General features: G+C 47.3%; 1 protein-coding gene and 2 long non-coding RNA genes across 6 annotated transcripts in view; 2 read left to right on the plus strand and 1 right to left on the minus strand.

The window, feature by feature from the left end:
* FGL1 (fibrinogen like 1) overlaps positions 1-2,453 on the plus strand; it is a 60,336-nt gene extending 57,883 nt beyond the window's left edge. For all 4 annotated transcript variants that reach the window (XM_043513701.1, XM_038398537.2, XM_038398535.2 and 1 more), the window contains exon 9: positions 1,211-2,453. In XM_043513701.1, coding sequence (XP_043369636.1) covers positions 1,211-1,324 — 114 coding nt within the window. In that variant the 3' untranslated portion in view covers positions 1,325-2,453. The remainder of the gene's footprint in view (positions 1-1,210) is intronic.
* On the minus strand, positions 794-7,819 carry LOC122460017. Its single transcript, XR_006281053.1, has 3 exons — positions 7,809-7,819; positions 2,107-2,112; positions 794-968 (listed from the first exon to the last, which is right to left on the minus strand). It is a non-coding gene; the product is annotated as an uncharacterized LOC122460017 (long non-coding RNA).
* An 8,354-nt stretch (positions 7,820-16,173) lies between these two features.
* On the plus strand, positions 16,174-22,760 carry LOC122459917. The gene is made up of 3 exons (XR_006280901.1): positions 16,174-16,223; positions 20,569-20,672; positions 22,526-22,760. It is a non-coding gene; the product is annotated as an uncharacterized LOC122459917 (long non-coding RNA).
* Positions 22,761-22,997: the final 237 nt, after the last annotated feature.

The raw sequence follows: 22,997 nt of genomic DNA on the forward strand, positions 1-22,997 counted from the left end.
AAGGAAAATAGGCCCTTTCCCCACAGAAATGGTCTATAAGGGACTGCTGCAGGCAGCAGGCGGAGAAATAATCTGATCAAAATTATTTAACTATTGGGTAATGTAATCAAAATCACTAAAGAATGTAAGGGGTTTCTATTGGAACTTAACTTGGCTGCCCCGGTTGTGTCCAGTTGTACACGATGGATGTATAATCGGGGTACAGTTGTATAAAAAAAGTAATCACAGTGCAAGGGATGTTAGGCAAAAGAGAATTTTGTGTGTGCACGGGTAAAAGAAAAGGAAAAGGGGAGGAATGATGGGAACACTAAGACTTGGGGTGGCTCTGTGGGATTAGATTATCGCTTTGGTGGGTGTGCATAAAAACTCTGTGGGAGGCAGTTATACCTTGTGTAAAATTAATATGGCTAATATAATATGGAGGTTAAACTATGGAAGGAATATGCGTTTTCCCAGGATGTGTGCAGTGTATATTGGAGAAGGGATAAAAAAAATGCAAACAAAACATGGTACTTAAATAAAATCCTAATAGGGCTCCAAAAGGAGCCACAATAGGTAGTGCTTTCTTTTTCAGATCTCTGTGTGTTTTGGAGCAGGAAATGGAAAGTGGAAAGTAATCAGAACTATAGTGGAAGTGGAATGTGTCCCTTTTAAGACCGTCTCTGAGCTGCTAATAGCTTTGGATCCAAAAGCAAGCTAGAAAGCCTCCTGTATAAATGCAAATTACCTAGCTGGGCACAAAGGAGCTGAAAATAATGAATACATATGGTCCACAATCAGTCTACTAGAAGACTCAGATTATGGCCCTCCAGTAAAGGGAGGTGAAAAAAGAAAAAACAAGTCAAGCTTAAAAATAAGGGGAACAGGTTAACCCTAAGGTGTGTGTATGTGTGTGTACAGTGCTAAAATCTAAAGCTGTCTCTCAGCTACTACCTGAGAATAAATTTAAAGCTTGGTACAGCAGAGAACTTATTGCAAACCTGGTCAGTTGTACAAGAGGGGAAACCGAGGTATGCCACCTCATGAATTTCATAAATGACCAGTGAGTGGGGTAATTCACTAGCCTGACTATAGAACAAAATAATGACAGCCTGGAGATAATTATTCCTTTTTTCCTGCAATTAGCAAGGAAATTTGTAAAAGAAAGTGGTATTTATTATTAAGCAATAATCTGTCCAGTGGGGTGGAAATTGTTTCTTTTGTTTTTCAGACACTCTACAACCAAGCTGGCGCCAGCAGAAAAAGAACCCAGAATACCATGGATCTATGTTTTGTGTTTGGCTGTGGTATTCATCTTGTTGCTAGCATTGTTGTGTTTCAATAAACAAAAAAACCTCATGACGTGGGTGGGGGATAGCTTCAAAAGGCTGACCTGGGTGGGGGAGTTGTGTAGGGGAATGCAAAATGCTCAACGAAGAGGCCAGCACCTGTGTAATAGCTACCGTGGTACCTGGAAATGGAATGGCAACCAAGATGGTCCCCACAAGCCCTATGGAAATAATGAGAAGGGGAGGAGTTCACTAGGAATCAATGGAGGAGTGTGTAAAATAGTGTAAATCAAGAGAAGATGTTTGGATGTGCCCTTCTCCTATGACTACGGAGGAGCAGAATCAATGGCCTATGCAAGGGATGGACAATTGGGTGTACTGTGTATGAGATGTTTTGTTGGAAATGTACATACAATTGGGGGCACAATTATACCAGCCCATAACCAAAATACACACATCTATATGCTGCTATCTGGACTATGATGTACAAATGGATCTATGAATCTTATTGCTGTAAATAATCAAACCAGGGCATACTGCCTGATTCCATACCAAGTGGTTAAGCTCGTTTAGACAATATCCCATTTCTCTGTGAACATCCAATGGACTTATGATATAGACAAAAGCACACAAAACCTGCAGGGGCAGCTTGTTGCAACATAAGATCATGACCATGTCGAAGGAGTAGAGGCAGTGTTTTGGTGGTGGCTTGGCTGTTGGACCGTACTGCAGTGGTCAGACTCTGTATTGCTGTGGATTTTGTCTTGTTAACTGTACTTGTGTTACATTGCATTTGGAGATAACCTATAAGTAATGTAATAAGCCCTCCAAACCCTACAGTGTACTAGACAACCTGCACCCAACCTTCTCGGACCTACTATAATGGGAAGTCTGGAACACTAATTGAAATATGTATGGTATGCCCGTACAAGAGAAGATGCAGGGCACTATACTACACAAGGGGCAATAGGAGAGATGGAATATCAACACCTTCCACCTTGAAGCATGACCCTTTCAGGAAATGTGTCGCCATATGTCCTATACTTTTCCAGGCATACCTGGGCAAGAGGATCCCAAAAGAAAAAGGGGGAAAAAAAGGGGTGGAGTGTTAGGATATAGATATTCAGGCCTGTCTGTAAAGGACTATTCTCTAATAATTTAGGTGTATTCTTATCATTTAGCTAATAATAGAGGTATAAAAGAAAGAATCAAAATCACTGTCTGCCAGTGTAAGGGCCTTCTCTTACTGTGACAGTCTGAGGCCCTGTTCTTAGGCTAAGATCTTTGGCTAAGCAGCAGAGGCAGCCATAAACTGGGAAGCGAACGGTCACATTCTAAACTAGTCACATTGAAATAAGGTGCTATTGGGCTGTTAGGAATACAGTCCTGTCCTGATAATGCCTATCGCCTCCAGAGAAAGGGAAGTGCCTAGAGGATGTAAAAGGAAACTTAGTTTGATAGTATCTGTCTGGCAAGAACTCACTTATCAATAGCGGGGATGTGAAATCCTCATTTCTGTGTTTGTTCTATCATTGTAGTCCCCATTTCCCTATGGTTTGTCTGTATAATCTCTGTGTGGTTCTGTGATTGTTTCTGTCTGCTGTATAATTAATTTTGCTGGGTGTAAACTAATTAAGGTGGTGGGATATAATTGGTTAAATCATGTTACAATATGTTAGGATTGGTTAGTTAAATTTCAGTAAAATTATTGGTTAAGGTATAGCTAAGCAGAAAAAAGTTTTACCATATAGTCTGCAGTCAATCAGGAAGTAAGGGGGGGGGAATGGGAACAGGGAATGGAGGTGGGGAAATTGGAATCATAGTTTGCTGGGCGGGGGGGGGGGGGGGAAATGGGAACAGGGACACAGGTAAGGCTCTGTGGTGTCACAGCTGGGAAGGGGGAAAACTAACAAAGGAAACTGGAATCATGCTTGCTGGAAGTTCACCCCAATAAACATCGAATTGTTTGCACCTTTGGGTATTGTTGCTCTCTGTTCATGCGAGAAGGACCAGGAAAGTAAGCGGGTGAAGGAATAAGCCCCTAACACCCTCTCTACCGTGCACCCAGCCTGGGGCCACTACGCTCTCTCTTTGCCCCACCAGAATTACCTGTGGGCTCTTTCCTTCTCCTGCTGTGCCTCCCTCCGAGCCCCCTGGATCACTCTTCCTGGCAGCCAGGCCCGGGTGGGGAATGGGATGGAGCTGCTTCTCACACGGCTGAAGGTGGCCACTCCAGGCGCCACTCTGTGCAGCGCAGCAGCTGCTTGAGAGAGAGCCTGGCTGGGGAGGTGATGGCAGCGGTGGACCATCCCCCATCCAGGGCCAGCTGCTGGGGACAGGGGCCAAGCAAACTGGAAACATGCCTGTCTACTTTATGAGATATGAAATGTAATTATTGGTAAGTGTAGACCTAGGTTCACATTTTATGGTTTTGTTTTATCATAACCACTTATTTCTACCACTCAGTCTTCTTTCCAGTTAAATCTTTATTCTTTCTTAAATTAACTTAGTTTTTGCTTTATCATGAGCGCTCACAAGTGTGTGCTGTACAGGAACAGTGGTTTGAGTAAAACTGGTAAACTGGGTTATACTGCATCTTTGGGTGCAGAGTACCAGGGGAATGATTCAAGGGCGTTGGGGTGTACCTATTGTTAACCGACAAGGTGAAGTTAGGGGTGGCACACCCCTGAGGAGAGTGCTTGAGTGGCTGAAAGGCTAGTTAGGCAAGACTCCCTCATGCTGGAGGCAGAGGGTAATAAGGTAGTCCTAGTGGTCACTGTGCCTCAGAGGGTCACAGTTTAGAATACCAGATTCAGGACAAACTGCTGAGAAATAGGGCAGACCCACCCCAAACTGGTGGTTATTTTTCCAAAAGATATACTAAGCCAGTAACAAAAGTGAACTTCTATCTCACCACACTGATTAACAAGATGTCAGAAATGCAGTCTCCTTGGGTATCCCAGCCCTTGTTTCACCACTCAGATACTAGACTGAATAATTTGTTGCAATTGACTAACAATAGCAATATTAATGATATAGCTGGTCATGTTTCAATCAGACAGTGTCACACGAAACCATCATAGGTATGTTCATTGTTTCCTTACGATACAGCCGAGAATTAGAAAAGGAAAGAGGGCTTCAAATGTTTAGCCAAAATCCACAGGTTTACAAACTGAGAGTTGAAGAAATTATAATTTCCTATTAGTTAAAATGTTTCTTCAACTTTGTACATGAGAAAAATGTAAATATCCTGCAGTAAATATTTTGCCTTTTGACATTTTATTAGCCTTTTTCATCCACACAGAAAACAAATATATTTTTTTCTTTTCATATGACCATCTGGAATTCCCTCACTTCGCACATGCGTACGTGCGTAGATTAAACCTCCTGTTAAGTGTCCACCTTCCTAGTCCAATGCAGACTAGATACCACCCCTCAGAGCATGTCATTGCCATGCCATTAGTCAACCACAAGGGATTCCCTGCAAAGCACCATAGGATATCTTGCGTTTTCCCACCCAAAGACTAAATGTAGTGCCTCCAAAATAGAGTGTGTGTGTATATTCACAAAGTTTTTATAGCAGTATTGGTCCCAGGATGTGACATAGACAAGATAGGTGAGGTAATGTCTAACTGGACCAATTTTTGTTGATGGAATAGACAAGCTTTGGAGCCTTACAGAAATCTTCCTCAGATCGTGAGAAGGTAACCACAGTAACACTCAGATTACTTTCTCCACACTTGATTGACAAACAGAAGGATACCCACACTCCATTCATGCACTCCAGTCCCAGAGGAATCTAGTGCCCAGCTTAGGTGGGGACATAATCAAGTAGGGGATCCCAATTCTAAAGAATGCCTCATGCAACACTGTGGACAGATGGCAAAGCATCTCCTCTCAAACTGAAATGGTTCTCTCAACTGATTACAAGGAGTTCAGAGCTTCAGTCCCTGGTGGCCTGATTTCCAGGTCATTCTCAACCCACTTTTCCCATGTGACAGTACACTTGTATTTCTAGCTGAGCCACTATGCTGACACGTTATATAGACTAATATTTAATATTAAATAAGATAAACATGTATAAAGCCTTTTGATTTTCATAATAGTTGCATTCCGCACTAGACAGTGCTCTGCACATGCTTCATTTTACTAGGCAATGCCACATTTGCAAAGTAGTTTAAATATTTCTCATACCCAAAATAGTGTAGTATATAAATGCTTAAGATTTGTGGTAAAAATTTTTTTTTTTTTTTTTACAGTGACTTAGAAGCCTAATTTTCATTTTCAGAAGTGATTTAGATCCATTGAAATCAATGGGAGTTAGATGCCTAAATACCTTTGAGGATTTGGGCCTTAGGAAACTAAGTCTCATTGAAAGTCAATGGGATTTAAGCTTTTAAATCACAGACATTTTTGAAAATTTTATCCTGAGTCTTTTTAAACCTCCCCCCTGAAATCCTTGTGTTTATATAATCTGCAGAAACAAGGCTGCATAGGCAAGGGGACTATTAGTGATTCTTTAGTATCTTTTGCTCACTATTTAACAGAAACAAACAAACTATGAAACTTCCAAACTGTACCTTTAGCAAATATATTGCAACCCTATATTCGTGTTAGTCTTTCCCCTCTTCTTCTCTGCTGTGTTCCCCAGGCACTTGTCACATCTTGATCACAGTTCAGACTGTAAGGGCTTTAGAGATAGGGTTTGTCTTTTATGAATGTGCAGCGCCCAGCACTACAGGGCTTAATCACGATTGGGCCCACTCGGTGCTACCATTACACACACACACACACACACACACACACACACACACACACACAAAGCATTTAAATATTCCTTCATCATTCCTTGGAAATTAAGGTCAATGGGCTTCATTGACCCCTGCTGGCATAAGTAGGGTACAAACTGCATCCCCTTCTTCACCAGCAGGCATACCTATGCTCCATGGGGTACTCGCCATGAAGGAGGGCAGGTAATGCTTGCTTTTGGTGGAATGAGATTTACACTGTTGTATGCTCTTTACCTCTTCAAGAAAGATTGTGGAATCTTGCCCTGGTTCTGTTGGTGGGTCATAGATGAAGCACCCAGTAAATATACCAGTAATTCATGCTATCAATAGAATTGACCAGTAAGACCTGCCAAGTCTAAATCATTTGGACAGTAAATATTAATAATTCAAACAGAGGCAGACATTTTTAAAGTAACTCCATTTTGTGATAAAGTGTTTGTAATGTATTTCAAAGACATTAAAATCTCCCACAGAAATTTTTGAAATAATTCTCATTCAGAACATCACAGCCCTACACTACTGAATCTTTCCCACTCTGATACCTCTGTCATGTAATCTACTCATTGAACGACTTCAGTTGACAGAAGTACTTCTCATACCTCTTTTTAACATGAGACTTCAGAAAATGGATGGAGCAACTTCTAAGAGCAATTGAGGAGTCTCATTACCCATCTGACATGTTGCAAGGATAAATCAGTCAGGATTGGGAAGAGAATGAAATTTCAGTTTAAGGATTATCTACTTGAATAGTGCTTACTACTGAAGGAAGTTACGGACTTCCTCAGTCTGTATTCAGCTGGAAAAAAAAAATCATTAGCAAGTACAAGGGGAAGGATTCAGAGTAGCAGCCGTGTTAGTCTGTATTCGCAAAAAGAAAAGGAGTACTTGTGGCACCTTAGAGACTAACAAGTTTATTTGAGCATAAACTTTCGTGAGCTACAACTCACTTCATCGGAAGGATAGTTCAGTGGTTTGAGCATTGGCGTGCTGAACCCAGGGGTGTGAGTTCAACCCTTCAGGAGGCCATTTAGAGATCTGGGGCAAAAATAAGGGACATTACTTGGTCCTGCCATGAAGGCAGGGGACTGGACTAGATGACCTTTCCCTTCTAATTCTATGAGACAGGGATAGTTCAGTGGTTTGAGCATTGGCATGCTGAACCCAGAGTTGTGAGTTCAATCCTTGGGGGACCATCTGGGACAAAAATTGGGGATTGGTCCTGCTTTGAGCAGGGGGTTGGACTAGGTGACCTTCTGAGGTCCCTTCCAACGCTGATAGTCTATGAAATATTTTTAATCCTGTGACAATAACTTGTAAGTCCCACACTGGATTTTCTACTCTAGCTTTATCCTAACTCCTCAACAATAAATGAAAACCCCTGAGCTTCTACCAGACAAAAACCCAATCGTATTTGTGATAGTATTCACAAAGAAGCACTGAGCACTGGAGACCTCTGCAGTTATACAATCCTGGACTTTGCTTTTAAAATAATGGGTTACACATCCCTGGTGTAAATCCATTGACTTCAGTGAATTTGCACTGGGGATGAATTTGACCTGTTTGCTGCCGGAGCAGATCATTTACATTGTATCACAGGGAAGAGACACTTAAAAACAAATGGATTCCAGTGCTGAACTTCCTTATGAAAAAAGTCTTGATTGTATTCACTATGTAGTATTCTAGCTTGTATCTCAGAGACCTTGAACCAAAGCGTCAACCACTGTAAATCAGTATAGCTCCATTACACCACCCATGGTTTTGGCCCCTTGAGTTATGAGTGCCTATTAGCTTTGTAATGTGAAATATTGTAAAGATACTTGCACCAGAACCCATGCTAGAAAAAAAAAAACCTACCACCACTTTGGCATCCTCCCCTAACTCACATCTAAGTCTAATGAAAGAGAGAGCTTATGATCCCTCTCAATCTGTACATGATCACCAGATTGCATGATCACCTTTGTGCTATTGTCATGTGAATCAACAATTTATAGATTATCTGTACATTTAATTAACCCTCCAAAGGGAAATCCCCAACATGTCTAAGATACCAGGCCTTAGATACCTTTCAAAAACGAAGAAAAGAGAAAAACAAGAACATTACCAAAGAGAAGCATGAGGGTTAAGGTCTTCATCACAAGAGTTTCATACAGAAAGAGAATGATACCAAATTCACCATTGGCCTTTGGTCTCTTTGCATAAGTGTAACCATCACAAAATGGCCCTATGGAAGATATAAGCCTACCAATGCCTAGCACTAGCACTCAGGCCTTTCTACCAGATAAAAATATAATTTGTATGCAGGGGCATTCACAGGAATAAAAATTTGGTCACTTTTGGAGGAGCACGTTCTGTAGGCCTCCAGCCCCAGCACCACAGGAGCTGGATCTCCCGCCCTGGGCGGAACCAGAAGAGTTTGCTATCCCAGCCCTGGAGGCGTTCTGTGCATCTACTGATTAGCAGGGTCCTATGCCCCAGCTTGCCGCCCCCGTCCACCCCATTGTGCACATCCCTGTTTGTATGGTGTGACAGAGTCAGGCCAGATGATTATAGGAGAATAATCCTATGGGGATCCGGGAAGCAGGCGGGTGAAGCCTGTCCACTGCTAAAGGATCCCCCCCAGCCTAGATGTTTGAAAGCAGACCGGCTGCATCTTGTGCAGCCGGCTTACAGTGAAGGGGTGAGGGGGTCGGTTGGGTCCATGGGGCAGGGGTCCAATTAACAGGTCCAGCAGGCCTGGGGTAGAGGGTGGGCAGGGCGTGCCCTCATGCAGGACCCTGTCGAGATAAACCCGAGCAGTGGGCGGCAAAGCGGCCTTTACCTCCTGAAGTATGCACTGGGGAGTACAAGGTCTGGAGAGCCCCATGCGCTGAGCGAGCATCAGGGGATCCAGCCAGTCTTCCTGGTCACAGTCCAGGAGGTCTCCGCCTCTTGTGACTTCTGCCATGACCAACCTCTGGCACACTGAGCGGGACTCCGCCACCTGCACACGGAGCTGGGGCTCCATGAGGAGATCTGCCCCCTCGGTGGCCGCCACGGACCTGGTTGTTGAAAAGAGTTTCCAGGTCCGGAGGAGGTCCTGGTAGAAGGCCGGCAGCCAGGAGAGGTCTTGAAGACCTCTCGGATGGAGATAAAGGAGCTGCCGGTCGTATCGGAGCCCTCAGAAGCGGCGCAGGAAGGCGTGCGCCAGTATGCTCCATGCCAAACTACCTGCACCATAAAGAAGCCTCTGCAGGACCTGTAGGCGGAAGACATGGACCCGAGTAAGCGGATATTTCAGGCCCTGCCCTCCCTCCTCCAGGGGTAGATGGAGGACCCCTACAGGGACCCAGTGCAGTCTTGACCAAAAGAACTCCAGAATAGACGTCTGGAGTTTGGCTAGGAAATCTGGGGCCGGGACCAGGGTGTTGAGCCGGTACCAGAGCATGGACAGGACTAGTTGATTCAGCACCAGCACTCTCCTTCGAAAGGAGAGGCACCGGAGGAGTCCTGTCCATTTCCAGAGCCACTCTATCACCCCGCCCTCTAAATTCTGCCAGTTCTCCGGCGGAGAGGGATGCGTGGCAGAAAGGTAAATGCCAAGATAGAGCAGCAGACCTGCGCTCCACCGGATGGCCTGAGGCGCGGGGGGGAGGGAGCTCGCCTGCTACCAGTCCCCTACCACCAAGCCAGAGCTCTTGACCCAGTTGACCCATGTGGAGGAGGCTGCCGAATAGATGGTCTGGCAAGCCTCCACCCACGCCAAGTCACCTGGGTCCTGGACCACGAGGAGCACATCATTGGCGTACGCCAACAGGACCAGCCACAGCTCAGGCTCCTGCAGCGCCAACCCAATCAACCTCCTATGGAGGAGGCAGAGGAAGGGCTCGATCGCCAGAGCATACTGCTGTACTCCTCGCCCAAAGCTGACTGGTTTGGTCAGGGTCCAGTTGAGCCTGACCAGACACTCTGCGGAGGCGTACAGCACCTGAAGAAAACCCACAAACGGGGGTCCGAAGCCAAACACTTGCAGAGAGATACCTGTGATCCACCCTGTCGAACGCCTTCTCCTGATCCAGGGACAGGAGGGCGAATGACAAACCGTCCCTACACCCGAGTTCCAAAAGGTCCCGGACCAGATACAGGTTGTTGAAGATGGTGCAGCCCGGGACGGTGTAGGTCTGGTCTGGGTGGATCACATCCGCCAGCACGGACAGCTAGCCGCAGCGAGATGGCTTTCGCTACGACCTTGTAGTCCGTGCTGAGGAGCGAGACGGGACGCCAATTTCGTAAATGGCAGAGGTCCCCCTTTTTCGGCAATAAGGCGAGCATGGCTCGCCTGCACGAAAGAGGGTGGACCCCACTCTGCAAAGACTCGGCCCAGATGGTGACTAGGTCTGGGCCAAGGACGTCCCAGAACATGCGGTATAACTCCATGGTCAGCCCATCCATGCCTGGAGATTTATTAGTGGGCATGCGGCGAAGGGCTTCCGAGAACTCGGCCAGAGCGAGAGGCAGCTCTAGCTGGTCTCGGTCGCCTGCGCTGACCGTCGGGAGTCTGTCCCAGAGCACTCTGCAAGCGTTAGGATCGGTCGGATCCGGGGAAAAAAGGCGTGCGTAGAAGGCCCTGGCCCTCCTGCACATCTCTGCCGGATCTGTGAGGGGGGTGCCATCCTCCAAGAGGAGGCAGATGATGCGCTTCTTAGCCCCCCTCTTTTTCTCCAGGGTGTAGAAGAAGTGGGAGCTGCAATCCATCTCCCGAAGGAGGCGGATGCAGGATCGAACAAAGGCACCCCAGTCCCGGTGGTCCTCGAGGGCCCGGAGCTCCTCCCACTTCTCCCAGCACGCCCCGCAGAGGGATGAATCCTTGGGGCTGGCGGCCAGATGCCTCTCCAGCTCTAAGACCTCCCGTTCCAACTGCCCTATTGCCGCATCCCTCTGTCGGCTGGCGCCCCAGGTGTAGTCGCAGCAGAAGAGCCAGGCGCGCACCTTCCCCAGGTCCCACCACCGCTGCGCCAAGGGAAAGGCATGCGGGCTGGCCTGGCGAGGGCAGCAGAACTCCTGGAAGGACACCACGAAGCCCACATCCTCCAACAAGCTGTTGTTAAAGTGCCAATAGGCCGGCCCCAGCCTCTCTGCGCAGAGAGAGACCGTCACAGTGGCTAGGTGGTGAGCGTAGAACGGGGCCGGCCGAATGCTGGAGGAGTGGGCCCGTGAAAGGTGGAAACGTGATAAGTAGATGCAGTCCAACCGGGAGTGGCGCGACCAATGGAGCTCCACCCGGACAAAGGTGAACGTTGAGACATCGTCCGGGTGGTGGTCATGCCAGACATCCACCAGGGATTGATGGTTGACTATCCCCTGGAGGACATCCATGGCGGTCCCCCAGCAGTCCCGCTCCTCAAGGGTTGTATTAAAGTCCCTGCCCAGGACCAGGCACTCGTGAGGATCCAAGGTGCCGAGGAAGGCGGACACCTGCTGAAAGAAACACAGCGGCTCCGGGCCCGATGTCGGGGCATAGACGTTGACCAGATTAACCACGAGCCCCTCCATACGGACCCGGAGGTGCAGCAGGCGGCCTAGCACAGCCTCGGTGACCCCCAGCACCTCAGGCTGTAGGTCGGGGGAGAACAGGGTCGCCACTCCAGCCGTACAAGCTGTGAGATGACTAAAGTAGACCCTGTCCCTCCAATCCAGCCACCAGCTGTCTTCGGTGGCTGGAACCATATGGGTCTCCTGCAGGAAAACCACAGAGTACCCCCCCCCCCGAAGGAAGGAGAGCACCTGGGACCTGCAGAGACCCATCCTACAGCCATGGGTGTTCAACGTTGTGATGGTAAGAGGTGTCAGAAGGAGGGCTGGGGGGAATCCTCGCTGGCAGGGACGCTTGCAGCTCCCGACGGGCCGCGCAACAGTCCGTGACCTACCCCGTAGGTGCGTAAGGAGTCACGGAAGATGTGGACCCGCCAGTAGGCCGCAGCACCCTGCTTCCCGGTCCTTTTGCTCTCCCCCATGAAGGCCCTCGCGGCCCGGAGGATAAGATGGAAGTCCCCCCCATCGTTGGAGAGCAAGCTGCAGCTTGTTACGGGAGCCACGAACATCCTCAAGGAACTTCCATAGCTCCTCTTGCAGTGTTTGGGAGGCTGGGGTCACTAGCCCCCGGCTTTGCTCCGGAGGGACTGCAGACACAGCCCCGTGGCCCACTGAGATGGTCAGGCAAGGGGCGGACCCCTGACGTGGCTGGCACCACATGGCCCCCCTCAAACCCCAGCTCAATTGGGGGCGGCGGAGGGAAGATAGCAGCCCCTGGTGAGTCGGGACTGGGAAATACACAGGCCACTCTCTAGGGACTATCCTCTGGGGGTGAGGAGGTGGTGGCCCCAGGGGTGGCAATGATATCATGGGAGGTGGAGGGGATAGGGACGGGGTTGACAACAAGGGCAGGGCAGGGATCCAGAATAGGAGCAGGACAGGGGTTGGAAGCAGAGGCAGGGAAAGGGGCAAGGGCAGGATCCTGGGCTCCAGGAGCCATGCAGCTGGAGATCGGCCCCCCTTGGTGGAGCTCAAGGGACTGGGCAGTGGGAAGGGTGCCTTCCACGATGCCAGGCTCTGGCACCACGGCCGGCGGAGAAGCCACAGCATCTCCAGTGGGGTCCCCGCCCGGGAAGGAGGTCGGTTGCCACACGCCCACAAGGGACAACCCATGGGGCCTGCGTCCCAGCCGCACAGCACCAGCCTCAATGGGCTTGGTGGCCAACAGCAGGGTGCCACCTGCAGCTGGGCAGATGGAGGAGCCCAGGCAACCCTCGGGGGCGGGAACAGAAGCAGCAGTTAGGAAGGAGGAGTATGGAGAAGGGGGGCTGGGGTGAGGTCGCTCAGATCGAGGCCCACTGGCAGAGGGTCATCCTCCCCCTGGGTGACCGAGGTCAGACCCAGGGCCTCGATCTCCTCGTAGATGGAGGGGAGTTCCCCTTCCACCACCCCAGAGGTCTCCCCGCCAATGCCCGAAGTGACGCTCGCCTCGGGGCTTCCAGGGGCTCCGGATGGTAACGGGGCAGGAGGCGCTCCATCATGGGCCTTGAAGGGAAGGGGCTCCAGTGGAGGGACGGTACTGCCCTCCCGTGCTGCCACGCCCTCCCCAGCCGGCACTGGGGGATGGAACCCTCCCATGGGCAAGGCAGAGGGCTCGGCATCGGTGCCCCCTTTATTGGTCTTCCGGGGGGCTTCCGCATCGGTGGAAGGGAGCGGAGCTCGAGCCTTCCGCTGGCCCCACTTCCCCAAGATTAGGGTCCAGCCCTCCATGGCATCACCAGGGGGCAGGCTAACTGGTTGGGTCGGGAGGCAGGGGCAATGGCTCAGGGACTGTGGGAGGCAGCGGTGGAGCAGCATGAGGGAAGGAAAAATCCCCCTGGGGCGGGCCCTCTCCCACGCTCAGTGGTATCCCTGCCGCACCCTCCTCTAGATGCCCCGCCAGACTGAAAGCAGCGGAGGCGGGGCTCTCCCGCTGGGGGGAGTGCCCCTTGGGTCCGAATGGGAGCAGTGGTGGACTGAGTGGGAGGAGGGGAAGCTCCGGGTGCCGGGCAACCTGGGGCGCCGGCGATGACAGGGCCGGAGCCCCGCCGGGGCTCAGGGGTCCCGGATGCTTCTCCTTGCCGGGCCAAGGGGCAGTCCCTCTGGACGTGCCCCATCGCCCGGCAGAGGTAGCACTGGGCCTCCCCCGTGGAATAGTGCACCCGGTAATAGGCCCCCTGGTAGGGGACCAAAAAGGACCCCTCAAGTGACTCTCCATCATGTGCCGCCGGTGGCAGTTGAAGCTGCACTTGCCGGTGGAACGAGAGGACGTGACGGAGGGCAGGGTCCTTGCAGCCCAATGAGAGAGGGCTCAGGATGGAAATGGGCTTCCCCCAAGGTCGAGAGGGCAGGTAATAGGGTGGCATTGGGAAGGAAGGGAGGGACTGAGGTCAGGACGAGACCGACGCCCAGGTCATCCAGCGGCTCCAGGGGGACGAACACGCCCCCCCACTGCCAGGCCCATCTCCCCTCCGATGCTAAAAAGAAGACGACCTTCCTGTACGTTTTGGAGGCCACCACAATGGCCGTGGGCCCCACCACCCTCGCCAACACCTGCACGTAGGTCTCCACGTGGGGAGAGGCAGGCACCAGGAGGCAATGGACGCCGTGCTTCCTGGTCATGGTGGGAAAGGGGCCCCAGCCGCTATAGATGGTAGCGGAGAGATGATGTAGAGGCAGGCGGGGAGGCTGCCGCCACCTGGGCGTACGCCCTGGGGGCCGGGGGAGGGACACCCGCAGAGCTGGTGGAGGGAGCAGCAGGTAGGGATCCCTTGGCCCTTCCTGCCGGCTAGGGGGGCTTCCCCGGAATCCGAGGGGGCGAGAGGCGTGGCAGCAGCAGAGGTCACCCTGGTGCCCGCCGCTGCCGGCGCCCCAGCGGGGGCAGGTGGTTTGGCAGTGGCGTGTGAGATAGAGGCTTGGGGTGGTGACGAAGGGGCAGGTGGGGGAAGGGTGTCTGGGGCTGCTGGAGAGGCCCCACCCGGCGTGTCCCCAGCCATAAGAAGCAGGGAGGGAGGGGAAAACACCAGAGAGAGGAGGGGAAAGGGGAGGCAAGTCGACCACTCCTCTCCGCCAGGCTGCAAGGCAGGGGATGAGGGCACCAAAAAAGGGGGGGGGCTGACTGGGAGGCCCGTCAAGGGCTCGTAGGGGACAGTCACCGACTCAGGGTAGAAATCCAGCTCCTCTAGCTGCACTAGGGGAGGGAGGTCACAAGAATGTTAGGGGATGCAGTGAAATGGGGGCAAACTCAAAACAGGGGAAGAGCACAAGCACATGGGTGAGGGCATGGGTGCACTGGGTAAGGGGCCAATCAGGGAAGGGGTACCACATGGGGAGGGGGGAGAACCAGGCCAGAGGCAGGACAGGGAACTGAGGAGCTAGCTTCAGAGGCCAGGGCAGGGCAAACAAACAAAAGCTACAGAGGGAAAAGGGCGGGGCAGGCAAAAGAAAACTGAAGCCAGCGAGTGCTGGGGTAAAGGGGAGAGCAAAAAGGCTGCAAGGAGCAAAATGGGGCAGGTAACAGGGGACAAAGCTGGGGCTCACTAAGGGGGTCCAGTCCAGGGGGGTCCACCCACGTGCGCTTGCAGAGAGTCAGTTTGGGCTGGCTGCTGCTTCAGGCCCAAAAGGTGGTGAAAGGGTGCGGCCGGCCAAGTAAGCAGCAGAGTCCCAGGGGCAGGAACTGAGGCAGATGGTATGCAGCCAGTGGGGATGGTGGAGGGGGCAGCAGTGGTGGTACTGGTGGGTGTTGGGGGGACACACAGATGGATTGGGGGCAACTCCAAAGCACACCCCATGTCCCTAGAAACACACTGAAGACCCCCACCACAAGAGCAGTTTAAAAATTACTCAGTCTTAAGGCCCCCTCCACGGTGGTCTGCAAAGTCTCTAGGTGCTCCCCCACCGGCAGATGGTCCTCTCCTCCTCGGGGCTTCAGCAGCTCCAGGCAGCAGACTCCACAGCAGCAGCAGCTGCTCCAGGAACTCCAGGTGGTAGTCCAGGCAGGCAGAAAGGACCCCTCTCAGCTGGTGGTGGTGTTCACAACAGTAAAGGCTACAGTCCCTCACTCCCCCCCTTCTGGGGAGTAGGCCAGCAGCCCCTACCCCCAAAAGCTACAGTTAGAGCAGTAGCAGCACCCAAGGGAGTGGGGGGAGATCCAGCAGCCAGCTAGCAACCAGGTAGCAGAGAATAGGGAGAGGAGTGGTGTCTAGCCCAGCCAGAGGAGCAGCACCAGTAGAGCCCAGGACTTAGCAGTAGCAGCCCTTTTCTTCTTTCAGCTCAGAGGGCTATTGGAGTGTAATTAAAGGAAGAACTATTGATCCCCAATTAACCAAATCCCTTTTTCCTGGGTAAGGGAACAGGGAAGGTTCCAGAACAATCAGGAACCTTCTGGAGACAATTAAGACAGGCTGATTAGAACACCTGCAGCCAATCAAGAAGCTGCTAGAATCAATTAAGGCAGGCTAATCAGGGCACCTAGGTTTTAAAAAAAGGAGCTCAGTTCAGTTTGTTGTGTGAGTGAGGGGAGCGGGAGCGGGAGCGGGAGCGGGAGCGGGAGCGGGTCAGGAGCAGGAGCAGGAGCAGGAGCAGGAGCATTATCAGACACCAGGAGGAAGGTCCTGTGGTGAGGATAAAGAAGGTGTTGGGAGGAGGCCATGGGGAAGTAGCCCAGGGAGTTGAAGCTGTTACACAGCTGTTCCAGGAGGCATTCTAGACAGCTGCATTCCACAGGGCCCTGGGCTGGAACCCGGAGTAGAGGGCGGGCCTGGGTTCCCCCCAAATTCTCCTAACTTCTGGTCAGACACAGGAGGAGTGTCCAGACACTGAACTGTGGGTTCAGAAAAATGGCCAACTGAAGCTCCAAGGCAAGCAAATCCACCCATAAGTGCAAGACCCACCAAGGTAGAGCAGGAACTTTGTCACAATGGATATAGATTTCTGTTCTGAGTAGCCTCTCTTTGTCCAACCAAGGTTGAGAAACATTGGGACTGATCCTACAGCCTTTGCTCAGGAAAAGCTCATATTAAAGACAATGCTGTAGTGCCATTCCTAAAGGTGCTACCTATGCCCCAAGGGAATGATGTCTCATGTTATAGCTCTTTGTAATACCAGTGAGCGTTTAGGTATTTTTGGAGCTCTCACTAGTAGCTGATGTTTGGCAGCCCTCATGTCTCTGTTACTCACTTCTTTTATTTTACCTACAGTATCTCCTTTCACTTGAATGGTAATGGAACCAGAAATGTAAAATGAGACTCAAGAGAAGTTAGCTGCTTATAAAGATTCCACTGTCCTTTCTTGCTGGCCAACTAATTTAGATGCAAGCAAATTGTATGCTTGATTCAAAAGGGAAACTTCATAGAGCTAGGATTATATTTAATCATTAAAGCAAAGAGGTTTTAGTTTATATTGTATCTCCAAAAATGTTGTGACAGATAAATTCTAAAGTACAATGCCTCTCTAGATGGATTGCTAAAAATAAATGTTTTATATAAACCCCACTATTACTGTCTGAGAGAACAAAATATTTCAGAACTGTTTTATTTTCGTGCCTGATTATTTTAGCATAAATTTGCATTTGTCGGTTTCATGCTCCTGGCCTACCAAGGACTAGTGTCTTTGCCTGCAGATAGAACTATTGGTATAAGTTAATTTTGGCTACTTCTAGCTATACACTATATTTTGCTTATGCATTTACATTTGGGGAGGAATTTTTTGGAGAAAATAAGAAGAATCAACACTATTAAAATCCTTTCTCTAATGATACAATGTGAAAGGTTGGGAAAAACTCTTTCACTTAGAATCTACGTTCTGTAGCTTGATTACAAAAATATGTGTAAATGTTCAATTCTGTGGGTCTCCTTCGTTAAATATAATTTAAAGAAAATGAATACTACAAACACCAATTTTGCCAGGCAATCTGGTTCAATAGTTAGACGAAGGGCTGGGAATCAGGGGACATGGGTTCTGTTGCCTGCTCTGTCACAGGCTTGCTGTGTAGTATTGGGTAAGTCAACTAAACTCTTTATGCCGCAGTTTCCCAATATATGAAACAAAGATAATGTTTTAGTCATCTTTGTAAAGTACTTGGAAATCTATGAAGGAAAAGTGCTACATAAATGTTCAATTTATAATTTTATCCAGATTATAAGGCATTAGAGTTTTGTTTTCAACAAAATCAATAGTCCAAGTCACTGAAACATTTTGCATATTTACACTAGACGTGAATTTAACCTTCTGGGCTAGATCCACTGCATAAGTAGTGAAGAGTGAATTTTAAATTTCTGTGGGAAATTTCAAAGTTTCTAACCTTCCAAATCAGAACAAAATTTTTTTCAGAGTGTCACAATTTTCCATGGAACTCGTTTTTAATTTGCAGGAGATTCCTCCTAGAGAATTTCCTCTTCCACTTTCTATGCCAGCTCACACTTACACTCCCAGAATAAGCAGGAAAAGGGTCCAAGTTCAGGGCGTGCTTGATGGCACGTTGGAGGCAGAAGGGGGCTCGGTGGAGTCAAACATAGCTATTCCTGATTCCCTGGTCTCCTAAACTCTTATGCTAGTAGTAGAAATAGAAGTTCTTCTGCTTTAACTTCCACTGGGGCCAAGTGGCTGAGTATCAGGGAGCAACAACCAGCTCCTGTTGGCCACCTCTGACCACTATGTCCATCTGCAACTGAGATGTAGTGGAGAGCCAGCAATAGTATCCCTGTTAATAGGAGCACTGCCTGCTGGAGCAATTTAAAAAACACCTTGTAAATTGTTCATAAAAATTGGCAGATGAAAGCTAAAAGTACAAGACAAGGTGCCTAGTTGTAGGATATAACACAGATTCTGAAGCATTCATGTAAACTGGGAAAAGAACCAGATGTGAAGGGATCCTTCAGGGAATTCCATCAGCACACGCAGGACTTTAGAAAATGTCATTTGTTGTTACAACTTGCATTTTGGAATGTGGATAACCATAAAAACTGACGGATACCCACTAATAAGAGTCTGAGCAAGAGATTGTGGTTAATCAGGACACCATGTGGGAGAGCAGGGAGGAACTTTCCTCCTCCACCTTCTAACTCAGACTCATGAAAAATAGAAAACATGCAAGTTTTAAAAAGAGCTTGCACAAATAGTATGCCTTCCCCTTACAAAATGTTCTGAAGCTGTATCCTGATTGATAATCTGTGTCAAAGATTTGTTTATGAAGTGCAACAAAACAAACAGTAACAAACACTGAAGAAATAAAAAATATACCCCAACTTGAACATTATAGGCAGCACAAGTAGTGATACATGTAGTTAAGGCTGCCTCATAATTTCTGTTATAAAACAGTTTTCAGTTGCATATAATTTGACGAACTTCAACTATTTGGACAGAATTTTTCCATGCTAAGTTGCGTTTTTGCCTGATTCAAATTTTTGGGTTAGTTTCAGTTGAAATGATCCAGCTGTTTCTGTGAATAATACGTTGGTTTGCCCAGGTTAAAAAAATTCTTACAATGGTTTTGTTGAGGAACTCTAGTGCCTCAACTTATTTATGCACATGTAATATCAACAATGTGCTATTTCACAGACAAATTTTATCACATCCCAGTCTGAGGATTCTGTGCTTGACAATACATTATCTTCATTTAATGCTCATCTGCGTTTACCCTTCAGTTTTTAACAAGAAAGCAATGCCTTTTGAATTCAGATATTCCAACTTCAAACAGCATTATGTTTTGTTCACATGTGTAAAGCCTAATGACTTAAAGGCAAGCTCTGAGCAAGACTTAACACTTTTATTTAGACCCTGTCCATATGGCAGTTGAAACTATGCCAACAATAACAGTTTCTTCAGGGCTGTAGGAAATGATACAGATACACCAAATATAAGTGAGAGGAGAATTGGATTCTTTAGTACAGTGTTATCTTGCACTGTAAACTGTACTTAAACTTTCTAATTTTCTTCCCTTGGGCTTGAGTTGCTATCCAGAAAGGAAAAGACCCTAATATTACTTTTACTTACTTGTTCCCTGGAGCTGCGTATACAATCTCTTCAAAGTTGCATACTGACAATGACCATTGTGCAGTTTTTGTTACTCATTTTCTATTCCTTTATTGTTTACTTAGTAACATTCAATACATACTGAATATTGTCTTCAGTTTTAAGAGCCAAATCAAATGCATATGTTCCCCGTTCTTCAGTGTTGGAATTCAACTGTCAAGGCAAATGGGAGGGGGGGGGGGAAAGGGAGGTGTTCATGCTCATTTAGTCTGACCTTTCTTTCTGAGAGGTACTCGTGCTCCTTGAACAACAGGAGCTAAACTCTCAGACCTTGGCATAATATCAATGTTGCCACAGCATCCTTTAGTCCCATCCCTTCCAGCAAGACCAAGAATCTGACATTATATTTCTGCAGGCATTTACTGAGTTGTTTCAACCTTCCTTTCAGCTCTTGTTCTTGGTAGAGCTGAAGTCACCCAGAAAGTTGTATATTCTGAAACCATTACATTCAGCATATTTGTCCACAGCTTTGTTTCTCTGAAGATTCTACTCTCCATTAAATATTCCTGTTTCTCAAGAAGACCAACTACTCTAGTCAGTATCCAAGTTGTTTAGCACTACTTGGAATGTATCAAATTTTACATTAAATTTATATTCAAATTTATATTAAAATTTTACATTAAATTTATGAATTTTACATTCATTTTACATGTAATTTATATTCACGTAGGTCCTGGTCTGAAAAACAACTCAAGTCTCTCAAAAGACTTTCCTTGACTTCAACAGGTTGTGGATCAGGTGTGAGGGAAGAGCATTCTGGTGAACCAAGTCTCTCCTGTGACCCAAACTCCTATTAGGAAAATGCGATAACAGAGTAATGAAGAGACTTAAGCAAAAATTAATTAATCTGATTGGTTTAATATTAGGCATATTAACAGAGACAGGAAATCTACATGTATGTTAATATCAATTTTTAATTTTATTTTTATAAGCAACTGCCTGTATACATATGAGCAAGGAAACAGTCGTGCATCAGCAACATATTTTTGTTCCTGAAAATCAAGAAGTCCACAGTGAAATGGTGATGACAGCACTAGTAAGCTTATGTGACTCAAAATAGATATCCATTTTCTCTCTAAAATTTATTTTTATTTTTATTTATTTATATATATATATATATATATATATATATATATATATATATATATATATATATATATATATATATAATATACACATACATATATGGGGAGGGGGGGTAGGTTTTTTGTCCAAAACATTGGCATGTTTATTTAAATTCATGTATAGGCAGCTGAGAGGTATTTTTCAGGGAGTCTGATATTAAGATGCAATATTTCTGTGTAGAGCTTGACCCTCATCCCTCGCACATTCTGAACTCCCACTCTGAGGGATTTCTAGGAGAACAAAAAATGCACGACTGGGCCCAAAAATGTAGGTGGATCAAATTCAATGTAATATAAATGGTGGTCTAAAAGTTACATGTCATGTGTAAGTAGAATAACCTGCATCAAGCTGGCAATCAGAGATGATACAAAGTAAATGCTCAAAAACTTACCCTGATTTCACATTCTGAAATTAGACTCCTCCTAAGTAGATGTCACCACTCCCATTTGAGTCAAAAGAGCAACACAATGCCATTTATACCAAGCCTGCAGAGCTGGGCCCTCAGTCAGCAGCCACCATTCTCTAGGTGCCCAGCTCTGAAGGCAGCAGTGCAGAAGTAAGAATGGCACGGTATGGTATTGTCACCCTTACTTCTGTTCTGCTACTGGTAGGGTGCTGCCTTCAGAGCTGGGCTCCCAACCAGCAGCTGCCACTCACCAGCTGCTCAGCTCTGAAGGGAGCACTGCCGTCAGCACCAGCACAGAAGTAAGGGTAGCAGTACCACAGCCCTCCATACAATAACCTTATTCCACTCCCCCCAACTCCTTTTTGGGTCAGGACCCCTACAATTACAACACCATGAAATGTCAGATTTAAATAGCTAAAATCATGAAATTTACAATTTTTTAAATCCCATGACCGTGAAATTGACCAAAAGGGACTGTGAATTTGGTAGGGCCCTAATTATCAATTAAAGAGCAGATGCTTTAATTCACACCATTTATAGATGTATTACCTTCTGGCTCTAATTATGTAATTTACATTCTATTTATACACATTTAATGTCAGCTCAGTGCAGCGCAGAGTTACTTTGCTACTTGCGTCCATTTTCTCAACCAGATTCTGCTTCGTTACCCCAGTTTAAATCTGGAGTAGTTGCACGGAATTACATGGATTTGTACCAGTGTAAATGGGAGCAGAATCTGACTGATAATATTTACATCACCATTAAAGTCTGTGTAGAATTTGATCCAGAGACTCCTTTGGGAATTGCACTTACTTATTTCTTGCTGCATTTGGCTGAATCTCTCCCTGTGTATACATAATGATCATACAACATACTGGCCTAGATTCTCAGCTTGACCAGGTATCCACTGGCTGCAACAGTTTGCCATGACTGAACCCAAGCTGTTTAGAGCTTCCTCACTCTGCGGCAACTGTAGGCCAATCTTGCGTAGAGCAGCTATATACTGTGCAGGCTGGCAATGGCCTATCTACCTGATCAAAATAGCTGGAGTGCAATAGAGATCTCCTGACACCACCTGAGGGTTCCCATACACCAGGGAATGCCCAGCTGGGGAAATCCAGTTGCTTTCAGTGAATTTAAAATAAATCTGTTAATTAATCTGAGTTAAAACTAATTGTGTCCTTTAAGAACTGTAGCATCATCTGTGTCAGTCAATTCTTTGTCCCAAATAAACTTAATAATGGGGTAATGTTCATAAATGAAAGTGCCTTGTCTTGTCTATGTTTTTATAGTGGGATAGCTAATGTGTGTTAATTACCCCTCAGTCTGACCATTTTCCATTTATCTTCATTATACAGAACAAAAATTCTGGAGGGAAGACAGGCTGGATGGATGAGATGGTTTGCTGGAGCATCATACAATTTTGGTTAAAACAATTCCCTTCTGAAGCCGGGAAGAGCAGCTTCTGCATGGAAAAAAGTGGAATTAATACAGTTTAATATTATTAAATATTAATTTAATTATTATTAAATTATATTATTAATATAATATTAATACAGTTTGTAGTCCTACTGAATATGCCTCTGAGTCAATAAAAGCTAGAAATATAACGGATCTCACATACCACCTAGATAGTGACTATGTATGTGTAATAAACAAATAAGATTTTTTTTTAAAAGGAGAAATCCCTCATGATCCAGTTATAGCCCTCACTGCAAGGGTAGTTAAGTACTGGAACAAGTTACCTAGGGAGGTTATGGAGTCTCTGTCACTGGCGTTATTTAAGAACAGGTTAGACAAACACCTGTCAGGGATGGTGTAGTTAATACT

This window comes from Dermochelys coriacea, chromosome 4 (genome assembly GCF_009764565.3).
Source record: "Dermochelys coriacea isolate rDerCor1 chromosome 4, rDerCor1.pri.v4, whole genome shotgun sequence".
NCBI classification, from domain to species: domain Eukaryota; kingdom Metazoa; phylum Chordata; order Testudines; family Dermochelyidae; genus Dermochelys; species Dermochelys coriacea.